We start from the raw sequence: 12,461 nt of genomic DNA on the forward strand, positions 1-12,461 counted from the left end.
GCACTACCCCGTGTACGTCAAACATGGCAATCTATATTTATGTATTACGCCGAGCCTCTGTCTCAACTCTCAGGCAAGATGCCGAATTTTCATGTCCAAATGGGGACGCACGTGACGCAACTTTTGCCTGGATAGAAAAAAAGGGACGGGCCCACCCCTCGGAGCACGGACCAGCTCGCGCCGCCATCCCCCAATTTTTTCTTAGACGACGTATTCGTGCTACGAGCTTATCCGAAGCGCAATCTTCGCCTTGCCCTCGTCTTCGCCGTGATAACCCTACAAGAGCAACCCATCCCGGCTCTGGCCCCCGTCGCCATCAACAATCATGTCGTCGCTCTGGAGCGCGCTCACTGGGGGCAACAAGCCCCAGCAGCAGCAGCAGCAGCCGTCGCAGCAAATGGTGCAGCAGCAACCGCAGGCCTTTGCCTCGCCATCGGCCTTTGACCCGTCCGAGGGCCAGGGCGTCGAGGCCTTCCTCCAGAACTCGTCGTTTGCCGACCCCTCGCAGCTGCACCCCCTCGCCGGCCTCAACAAGGACGCCCTCGAGTACCTGAGCCTCGACGAGTCAGCCCTCTCCGACCTGCCCGGCAGCCAGTCGGTGCTGCCGTCGCGCGGCTTCACAGACGACCTGTGCTACGGCACCGGCATCACCTACCTCACCGCCCTGTCCATGGGCGGCGCCTGGGGCCTGCAGGAGGGCCTACGCAGGTCCGCCGGCCAGCCGCCCAAGCTGCGTCTCAACTCGGTCCTCAACGCCGTCACCCGCCGCGGGCCCTTTCTCGGCAACTCGGCCGGCGTCATTGCCATTACCTACAACTGCATCAACTCGCTCATCGGCTACCTGCGCGGCCAGCACGACGCCGCGAACAGCATCCTGGCCGGCTTCCTGAGCGGCGCCGTCTTCAAGAGCACCAGGGGGGTCAGGCCCATGTTGATTTCGGGCGCCATGATCAGCTCCGTGGCTGGCGTGTGGACGGTAAGCCGCGAAGCCCTCTCCGGCTTCCACTCACGCAGGCGCTGACTACATCCATCTGCAGATCACCCGGCGGTCCTTCTTCCCCATCCCCACACCCGCGGCTCCGAAGGAGAGCCTGTAACGATTCGAAGCGGGGAAGCTGTACGAGAAGCGAGGCGCTGTTCCACACCGCCCCAGCGATCAGGCCGGGACGGCGGTTGGGAAGGGCACAGGAGTCAACTGGGTCGACAAAATCCGGGTGGGAACAAGGCGGTGGACTACTAGAGCCGACCATGGCGGGGCCTCGAGCTGGCGTTACGATGACGGGACGATTCTCTCCTCCCATGCAACACGCGTGTACATTATCTGCAACAGGAGGTGGCTGGTCAGCGAGCATTAGACCATTTAGGGAGAGGCGTCTGGTTTACAATGTCATATGTCATGCGGCTGGATCCAAGCTGGGACTCGCTTGGGGAGTGTTTGGTGTGCTTGCGGAGATGACAGGGCCGGTGGCGCAGACAGCTGCCACCCGTTGCTGTGAATCAAGGGAGCTTGTGTCGGGCCAACAAGGTAAACGGTCACGACCAGAGTCCAACCCCAAGAGGGCACCGAAGCGCGTTTGGAGCTGAATCGCATTGTTCAAGGAAACAAGTCGTGCCTGCGCCTTGCTGGCTCGCTCATTTGCTGTTTCCCTCTGTCCGTTGCCGCAGGGTGAGTGTCGATGGCCGTGCCCAGACGCAACTTTGACCGCAACCTAAGCATCCAAGATTATCTTTGCTATTCTTAAGCAGGAAGCCTAAGCAGGAGACGGGACTCGGTCAGGCAGGAGGCACACGCACCGATGTGTCTGCCGTGCTTCCCGTGGACGTGGACGCAGTACGAGGATCCGCTCGACTCGATGCCCGAGCATTCCGTGTGGGTGCACGATGGGCAGGCTATAGAAGATAGTATATCCGCTAGTAAATAAAGAGAGGATTATTAACTTTAATACCTTTTCTATATACTAATATATTACTAATAAATTCTATGAAAAATCCTACCTTATACTCCTTCTTCCCCTTTATTACGTAATCTTATATAATTCCTTAATATCCTAAAATTCCGCTTTTACTTATATACCTTAAGAGATTATAAGCCCGGCTTACTCCTTTTAAGCTAGGAAATTAACTTATACCTTTAAAATTCCTTATTAAAATACCCGATTTAAATTCCTTTCGAAAATCCCCCTAATAACTTCTTCTACCTTCCTACGCTTTTAAACTCCTATCTAGACTTCTCGATCCCTATAACCGAAATAATACCGAATTTATATAAAATAGGTAGATAGAAAGAATATAAATTCTCTAGACTTAAGGGAAATTTAAATTATACTCTTAAAACTATAAGGATAATAGCTATCCTTACTAAGGAAAAGCTTATTACTACCTTAGAGTAAGAAAATTATATAAAGACTATAGAAGCTTTATCCTAGATTTTTCTTTAAGTTAAAGATAGCCCTTTAATATAAATTAAGCATTTAATAAATACTAAAGCTACTTATAAGAAGCTTATAAAGCTATATAATCCATTAAATTTTTCGTTGAATTATTTACCTATAAAGCAGCTCTTTAATCTTAGTCCCTTAAGCTTTAATTTAGAGAAATAACTTTATAAGGTAAAGGAAATCTAAGAGGATTTAAAATCCTATAATATAGATATTCTAAAAGTTATCCTTTAGCGTTTACCCTTAAATCCTTAATAGCTAGTCTTTTAAACGAAGCTAGAAGAATAAAGGATAAGATAAATCTTCGGAGAAAGCCTTCTTAATATAAAGGAAGCCTTAGAAATCCTATAAAAATTCTATAGATACTCCTTATTATAAGGAATATAAATAACTAGGGCATTTTATAGTAAATTACTATAAATTATACTTAAATAAGGCTTCTTCTTATTAGGTTTTAAATAAAGGAAAAAAGAATAATAGGAATCGAATTTCTAAGAAGAGAAAATCTTCTTTTTTATCTTCTTCTTTTAGGAAGAAATCCCCTTCTAGTAGTATTTCTACTACTAATAAAAGAAGGAAGGCTCGAATTATAGAGCTAGAGTCTAATTTAGACGATAGTAATAAGGTCTTAAATATAGCTTTATAAGAAAATATAGACCTAGATATCGACCTTATAGACCTTTTTAGGGCTCCGACCCCTATATAAACGTCTAAGGATTTAGAGGTAATTTTAACCTCTATAAATACCCCTATAATAGAAGCTAATAAAGACTTTCTTTTAGGACCTTTAAAAGCCTCGATTCCTAGAATAAAGGAATTAGTTTTAAAGGTAAGAGAAAGAGGATTTCCTAGTTATACGAATAAAAGGATCTTTAATTTTATTTATAATACTAGAGCTACTAAGTATATAGTATTAAATAAGAATTTCCTTATTAACTATAAAGAAATTAAGTCTAAAGATTACTAAGGAAAGGCTTCCTTTATATTAGTAAAAGGAAAGGGGGACTTAGTATTTAAGTTCCTATATAATAGTAAAAGGTATATCCTTTAAGACTACTTTTATATACCTAAATTAAGGGTAAATATACTATCCTAATATAATTTTTATAATACCTATGCCTTAATAGGAGGAAATAAAGTCCTTTTATTAAATAATAAGGCTAAGGTCCTTACTAAAGGATTTCTTAGAAATAAATTATATTATATTCCTATAGAACCTTTATTAAAAAGCTAATTAATCCTAATTATATCTTTAAAGGCAAAGGATATAGATTTTTATACTTAGTATTTACGCTTAGGGTATATAAATAGTAAGGCTATTTTAGAAATATTAAAAAGATATAATAAGGATATAAAAATACCTTTAGAAAAGGAAAATAAAATAAGATAATATAAAATATATATTAGAGTTAAAGCAATAAATAAGGTTAATAAATAACCTTTATATAAGTCTTATACCTATTTAGAAAAAGTAGTATTAGATATTTAAGGGCTAATTAAAGTGCTTACTTATAATAAATATTACTATTATATTTCTTTCTTAGATATAGGTATTATAGAGTAAGTAAAGGCGTATACGTAGGTGCCGTTTATAGGATAATATTAATAAGCTATATAGAGCTCTTTTATATACGGCTAGCCCGCCCCTATACTTATAGGATCCGGCCCTCCGTACGTAACTATATAGCTTAGGCCGCGGCCTAAGCCTATTACCTATAATAGTTAAAGACTCTTATATAATGCCCTCCCTTAAGCGCGGCGTAGCGCTGCCCTATTAACGGCTCCCGTATAATTAGGTCTATACCGCGGGCTCTTCCCTGCCCTTTCCCGTTAATAGGGCCGGCCCTACTAGCCCTCTTATCCCCGCGCCCGTTAGCCTAGGCAGCCGGGACCTAGCTCTATACTTATTAGCCGGCTAGCCGTTTAAATAGGGGCATAACCTATTATATACGCCCTAGCCGCTAGTCGGACCTACGTAAGCCTTAGGTTGCCCGTCCCCTCTACCTTAGGCAGCATCCTCTACTAAGGGGTATATAAGGCGGCATCCCCTCCTTCCCCCTTCCCTTCCTTCTCTCCCTTCTTTAACCGTAGTAGTAGTATTAATAGGTAAGTTCCGCTCTACCTAAGGCGTTAGTCCGTTCCTAGCTATATAGGCCGCTCTATTAACGTATACTTATAGTAGTAGCGGTAGTAATAATAATAGCCCTAATAATAATAATAACTCTAACTAATAAGTTCCGCGCCTTATAGAGTAGGAGGCCGTATTCCGTCGTGCTAACTTCCGCGATAGATATATCCGCCTCTCCCTCTCCTACCTCCTCCTTCTCGGAGCGTATAGAGTCGTTCGTCGACGCTATACTAGCCGCGGCCGACGATAACTCCGCCGCTACCGCCGCTCCTACCTACGCCGCTACCACTGCTCCTACCGCCGCCGCCGCTGCCTCTACTACGCTATTCGCTCTTACGTCGCCCCTTAGGGTAACGACGCCGTCCCCGCCGCTACCCGTAACGCCCGGCCCCTCGGCCCCTACCTCTATCTCCGCTACCCCTATAAGTCTATAGTTAGGTAAGCGTAATAGACATTATCTATTAACCTCCTATAGTATAAGCGCTAAGTATAGGCCGGCGCCGCCCGCTCGGCCCCTTATATACGTTATACGTCGTAGGAGCTCGACTACTCTAACTAGGCCGGGCGCCGCCGCGGCGGCAGCTGCTACTAGTGCGCGCGAGCCGGCCGCGCCTATAAGGCGGCGCCTCCTATCCTACTCGCTGCGGCGTCGGCTTAGAAGGCCGGCTCGTATAGGTAGGCGCGGGGGGCTACTAAGAAGCGCCTTACCGCCGCCGCCGCCGCCTACCGTAACCTCCGCGCCCTTAAGCGATAGGGCCTTATACTTAAGTAAGTCCTATTCCTCCGCTTCCCTATTTCCGCCTCTAACGTACCCGGCGCTAGGGATACTGCCTCTATCGCCCTATCGGCGGTCCCCTTAGCCGTGCCTACCTCCGCTACCGCCGCTGCCCCTGCCGCCGCCGCTAGCCGCCGCCCCTCTACCCCCGGAGCCGCCGCCGCCGCCGACTAGCTTACGGGCTTAGAGGGCCGCCTTAGCGCCTTAAAGACCGCCGCCGCCGCTAATAAGAAGGAGGAGGCTAACGAGGATAACGATAACGAAGATAATAATAATAATAACAATAAGGAATAAGCCTAGGTAGTCTAAGGGCTCCGCCTTATAATAAACGCTATTTTTATCTCTGCCTATACTATTACGCTTATATTACCTATATTACCGTAACTACCCCCTCCGCTATACTTACTTCGTAGTCCTAGCCTAGGCTACTATCGGTAGTCCGCTAGTTTATTATTCTTATCTACTATTTTAAATAAGGCTTTAAACTTATCGAGGGCTATAGTTCCCGTAAACTTATATATAGGTTCCTATATAGGGTTAAGATACCTACGCTACTTAACGAGGACCTCCTAGCGTTTCCCCTTACTAACCTTTTTCTAGCGCGCGGCCTATATCTCTTTAACCTCGAACTCGTCCTCTCCTTCTACCTTAATTATAGGCGGTTAGGCGTCCGCTACTTCTTATCCGGGTAGCGGGTTAAAGGAGGCTCTACGAAGGAGGTTTACGTTAATCTTATTATAGACCCCTATTAAGAGACTATCGAGCTCTATAACCTACGGGCTAATAACCCTCCGTACTATAAACTTCGCGTATAGCTAGTTAAGCTTCTTCTTTAGCCGTACTAACCTATAGTTACGGAGGTCTAGCTATACCTTATCTCCTACTATAAACCTATCTACTAGGGCCCTAGTCTTATTAGCGTGCCGCTCTTAATCTTATACCGCGGCGGCTATCGTAGATTAGTAATAATCTATAGTCTCCTATAGCTTTCGTATAAACGCGGAGGCGCGGCCCTCTAGTAATAAATTACTATACTACTCCGCTGCCCTATCTATAGTAAAAGGAACTAATAAAGGTAGTTCGAAGCTATATATTATAAAGAAAGGGGCTATCTTAATAGAGGTATATAGTCTACTATTTAACGTAAGTTAGGCCGTAGGGAGCTAACGGTCTTAGTCTACTTAGTTATAGGCTACGACGGCTTATAGGTAAGCCTATACCTCCTAGTTAACCCTCTCGGGCCCTTTATTAGTCTATAGGTAATATACCGTGCTAAGTAGCTATATAATCTAAAGTAGCTAGTATAGGTACTACTAAAAGCGGCTAGTTTAATTCGATCCCTTATTACTTATAATAGAGGCTAGCTAGCTATATAAGCGGGCCTAGTACTATAGGAAGCGCTCTATATAAGACTTTATATCTATAAATAGTATTAGCTCTAATACTATAGACTTACTAAGTCGGTCCTTAATTACTTATATATAGCGGTTACCGCCCTCTATAAGTAGGAGGTCCGTTATAAAGTCTATCTATATATATATATAGAACCGGTCGGGCACTAAAAGCTACTTAAGTAGCCCCTTAAGCTACGCCCTCTAAATCTTAGTACGGCCGTAGATATTATAGTTACGGAGGAAGCGGCGAACGTAGTACTATAGGAGGGGCTAGTAGAAATCCCTCGCGAGGCCTGCTGCTATGCCCTGCCTACCCGGGTAGCCTACGATACTAAAGTTATAGACGAGCTAGACTAGCTTCCCTCGGAGCTCGTTTTATTTATCTAGCTCTAGCGGTCTATCCTTCTCCCTAGCTTTTATAGTATACGGCGCGCCCGGCACCTATAGTCTCCCCCGCTAACGTAGGTGCCCCTATAGGTCGATATAATAGTCGGCTACTTATACCTTTAGCTTTAGCTTCGGATCGAGGTATTAAGCGCCGGACTTAATAGCGCGGCGCACGCTCTCGTAGGTGCGGTCTAGAGACGATATCCTATCCTATAAGCGCTAAAGGACCTTATCTTAGAATACCCGCGCCGTACGCGCCCCTAGGCCGGTCTATCCCTTCTCGCTAGGCCGAGGCGAAGGTACGGGGGAAGGCTTATCTATTAGCGCCACGCCTTCCGTAGCGCTTCTTACGGGATAAGCTATAGATCCCGGGCCTCGATGTCCGCTCCCGTCGGCCGGTCCTAATCCCTCCGGGAAAGCGTATTTAGGACTACGGAGTCCTACCCTAGCTAGTACTTAATCGAGAAGTTAAAGCGTAAGAGATACTCCGCCTAGCAGGCTTACCGCTCTAAGAGGTGCTAGCGAGTTATAAAGTACTTAAGGTTCTTATAGTCTATAAGAACCTTAAAGCTCTTATAGCTCCGGAGCTCCGCTTACTATTGCTCGAGGTAGCTAATAATCGCTAGTATCTCCTTATCGTAAATAGCGTAATTCCGCTCCGCTAGGGTTAGCTTACGGGAGTAAAACGCTATTAGTTACTTCCGCCCGTCTACCTCCTAAGAGAGCGTTCCTCTAAGTGCTTAGCCGCTATAGTCTGCTTTAACTAACGTAGACCGGTCGAAGTCCTACTAGAGTAGTACTAAGGCTTAAGAAAATAGGTCCTTAAGCGTATAGAACGCTCCTTCCTATATAGGCCCCTAGCGAAAAGCGGTCCGCTTCCCGGTAATCTTATTTAGGGGTATTATAATATAGGAGAAGCCCTTAATAAACATCCTATAATAGTTCGCAAACCTAAGGAAGCTCTATAGGCCTATCTATATGGTTAGGGCAGCTTAGTCCCGAATCGCCTAGATCTTTACGGGATCTACTTATATACCTACGCTAGCGTAGATAATAAAGCCTAGGTACTTAACCCTCTTAACCTTAAATTCGTACTTATCTGGGTTAAGGTAGAGCTTATAAAGTTAGAGGCGCTCTAAGACCCTCTATACTTTCTATATATAGTCCTTATAGGAGCCGCTCGTATAGATAAGGATATTATCTATATATATAGAGGCGAACTTATCGAGGAAGTCCCGAAGTATATTATTAATATAACGCTAGAAGGTAGCGGGCGCTCCTAAGAGGCCGAAGGGCGTTATAAGCTACTTAAATAAGCCGTAGCGTATACGGAACGCTGTCTTCTACTTATTACCCTCTAAGATCTATACCTTATAGAACGCCTATTTTATATCTAGCTTCGTAAACTACTTCGCCTTTAAAAGGTTATAGAGTATATCTAAGATTAGGGGTAAGGGGTAGCGGTCTAGCCTCGTAATTACGTTTAGAGCCTTATAGTCGTAATAGAACCGTATCCCGCCCCTTAGTTTACGCACGAATAGGACCGGCGCTCCTACTTCGGAGCTACTTACTTAAATAAAACCCTTATCTAAGAGGTCCCTTAGCGTCTTCTTTAGCACTAGTAGTTCCGCGTATAATATACTATATAGCGGTCCGAATAGTATAGGTAGTTCTTACCCCTTCTTATCGGTGCGGAGTACGATCTTATAGTCTACCCCTAGCTTATATAGGTTAAGCTTATCCGCTTCCTAAGACTTAAATAGCGGTAGGAGGTCATAAAAGCGCTCCGGTATCTACTACTATAGCTTAGAGGGCGACTTCGGCTTCTTTGCCTAGAGGGCCTTATCGATATCTACTAGGCTAACTATATAGACCGCTACGTTAGCCGCTGCCCGGCCTTCCTCCTACTCTAACTATCGCACGGTTCCTATAAAGATAAAGGCAAGGACTTCTTATACCGAGTATAAAGCTCGCACGCCTAGTCCTATACTTATAGAACTATTATCGTAGTAGACCTACCGTTATATAGGCCTAAACTATAGCTTCTTTTAGTATAGAACTAAGTATAACTCTATATATAATAACTAGGGTTTCCCGAGGATTAAGGGAAACTCTAGTTAGGGGATTATATAGGCTACGATAAGCTTACGGTAACCGTCGACCTCTATAGCTAGCTACGTAATGCCCCTAATTACCGTACCCTCTATCGCGCCTAAAGCGCCCTTTACTCGCCTTAGGGCGATCTTTTCTACTAGTACTTATATCTCTTATATAAGCGCCTCGTTAACTACGGCGTAGTACTAGCAGCCCTTATCTATAAGGGCGGCGACGGGTAAGGAGTTATTAACTATAACCTATATTAAAGTAGGCTCCTCTTCTATATAGGCGGATAATTCCTTCTTCTCCTTTACTAGTGCTAGCAATTAGGGCTCCGGAGCCTATCTTTGCTCTAGAGCTACTCTTTTTCCTCTAGGCCTAAGGGAGCGGAGTCCTCTTCGTCGTCTAAGGCAAGGAGCGGTTCTATCTTCGCTACTTAAACTACTATAGGCCGCTTAGCTAAAAGGAAGGGGCATTTTAATATAAAGTATATAGACGCGCTATAACGTAGGCAGCGGCCGTTAGCTTTCCTTTTCCCGATTTCCTCGCTCGTTACCTACTTCGCCCGCTGCTTAGAGAGCGGGATAGTATAAGGGATATTCGAAGACGACTTCCTACCGCGTTTAGCTCGGTCTATACGGGTAGCCAATATTAAGGTATCTCCGTTAGTATCGATAGTCGGCTATTCCTCTTATAGAGGGGCGGTAATCCCGTTACCGCTATACTATATACGCTTACGAAGCTTTTAGAAACGCGGCGTTTGCTCGTAGCCCTATACTACCTTTATTAACCGGCTTACGTACTCGCCGTAGTTAGTAGGTATAATTACGAGGATAAGTAGCTCCCGTAAGGCCGGCGTAATCGAGTTCTATAACTATATAAGCTTCGCGCTATCTTCCTATACCATGGTTCCCGCTGCTCGTAAGAGCGTCTCTTCGAAGTTAGGGAGGAATTCGCTAAAGGTCTACCTATCCCTTTACTTAAGGGTCCGTAGCCTATCCTACGCCTTCTCCCGCTCCTATACGTTGCCGAACGTATATATAAGGTGTTAGAAGAAGTCCTATAGGTCGCGTCTGCCTCTAAGGCCGCCCTTATCCTAGAATCCGGAGATCCGCTATATCTAGGGCTCCGGTAGCGTATAGAGGAGCGAATACCACGCTATATTACGATAGCCGTTTAGGCCCTATTTCTCGTCTATTATAAACTTTATCTATAGCTAGCTAAGGAAGAAATAGAAGGACTTAGGCTTACTATCCTAAGTCGGCTAAGGAAGCGGCTTCCGTATTAGTAGTGCCGCCGCTATAACCGGTGTTACTAAGGTCGTAGGGGTCAACGCTAGTCTTATAGACAGCTCCCCTAGTATAGCGAGAACCTCGTTCTTCTTACTAGCCGTCGCGCTTCTAATCGCTTCTAAGATAGCTATAATACTTCCTATCCGCCTAGGGGGTAGCGGGGTGCTCCCTTAAGGAAGCGGCACCCTTTCTAGGGAGATATCTATTAGATCTATTAGTTAATAGCTTATACTATTATAGAGTAGGTAGAGGCGTATACGTAGGTGCCGTCCGTAGGATAATATTAATAAGCTATATAGAGCTCTTCTATGCGCGGCTAGCCCGCCCTTATACTTATAGGATCCGGCCCTCCGCACGTAACTATATAGCTTAGGCCGCGGCCTAAGCCTATTACCTATAATAGTTAAAGACTCTTATAATAGGAACTTAATATCTAGAAATATACTATCTTCGAAAAAAGGGGGAAGCTTTAAATAGGTTCCTAGAATTTAATAATAAGGTAGAAAATAACCCTAAAAATACTAGGATTAGAGAAGTATTTTCTAATAATACTAAAGAATCTATATATAAAATAAAGCTTTACTACGAAAAAGAAGGAATTACCTTTAATTCTAGTCCTCTTAGGACGCCGGAATCTAATAGTAGAATAGAAAGAATAAATCGTACTATATTAGAAAAAGTATAAGCTCTTTTATTTACTACTAAGCGTCCTAGATATCTATAAGGAGAAGCTATTTTAATAGCTACCTACTTATATAATAGATTACTATATTCTACGATAGGATTTAAAAGTTCTATAAAAAAGAAGGATAATATAATACTACCTTTTAAGACCTTAAATAAAATTAAGACCTTTAGAAGCCTTATATATTATAAGAATAATAACCTTAAAGATAAGCTAGATAATATAGCTTTTAAGGGAATAATAGTAGGCTATTTAGAAAATATATATAAAATCTAGGATTTTATTAAGAGAAAGATTACTATCCTTAAAGATATTACTATACTAGAAAATAAATTTATAAAAAATCTAGAAATTTCTAGTAGTAATAATACCTTTAATTTTAATTTTATTCTAAATAAAGATAAGCTAGAAAGCTATATCCCTATAAAGGAAGCTACTAAAGAACCTAGAGATAAAAGTCCCTTACCCTTTATAAAAGAAAAGTCTTTAAATAACGATCTTATTCCTTCTACTAGTAAAATAGTAGTAGAATTACCTAAGAAGCTAGAAGGGTTCGATTCTAACTATATTAAATACCTTAACGTTAATTTATTTCTAAACTACGATTTTATAAAGTTAATTCTAGCTAGTATAGAAAATCACGATCTAAAAATTCTAAAGACTTATAAATAGGCAATAAATAGCCCTAAAGTAGTATTTTAAAAAGAAGCTATAATTAAGGAAATTATCTAGCTAACTAAATATAAAGCTTAGGAATTTTCCTACCTTCCTAGGGATAGGGAGGCTATAGGAGGCCGCTAGGTCTATACTATTAAGAAGGATAGTTAAAATAATATAATAAAATATAAAGCCTATTTCGTAATATAGGGATTTAAGTAGATCTATAGCTTAGATTTCCTAAATACCTTCTTAACTACGGCTAGACCTAAATCTATTAGAATTCTACTTATTTTAGCTATTATCTATAAATTTAAAGCTTTATAAATAGATATAATAAATGCCTTTATATATACCGATATAAATAGTAAAGTATATATCGATCTTCTTAGAGGCTACGAAGAATATACTTTTAAAGAATATTATTTAAAATATAGATTAGCTTATAGAGCTAAAGGAATTAAATTAACTAAATTCCTAGACTTATATAATACCGGTTAAATTAAAGCAAAGCTAAAGGAAGTATTATAGAGCCTAAAATAAAGTCCTAAGCTCTAGTATAATTATTTAATAATTATACTAAATAAATTCGGATTTCTTCCTTATTA

General features: G+C 42.6%; 1 protein-coding gene across 1 annotated transcript; it reads left to right on the forward strand.

Moving 5' to 3' along the window:
• Positions 1-325: 325 nt before the first annotated feature.
• On the forward strand, positions 326-1,097 carry HRG_09636 (tim17/Tim22/Tim23/Pmp24 family domain-containing protein; the record flags this gene model as incomplete). Its single annotated transcript, XM_044868107.1, has 2 exons — positions 326-976; positions 1,038-1,097. The coding sequence occupies 2 exons, from the start codon at positions 326-328 to the stop codon at positions 1,095-1,097; spliced, it is 711 nt and encodes a 236-aa protein (XP_044716688.1).
• Between the last annotated feature and the right edge of the window lie 11,364 nt (positions 1,098-12,461).

Source organism: Hirsutella rhossiliensis (assembly GCF_020360975.1).
Source record: "Hirsutella rhossiliensis strain HR02 chromosome Unknown scaffold00013, whole genome shotgun sequence".
In the NCBI taxonomy this organism is placed as follows: Eukaryota; Fungi; Ascomycota; class Sordariomycetes; order Hypocreales; family Ophiocordycipitaceae; genus Hirsutella; species Hirsutella rhossiliensis.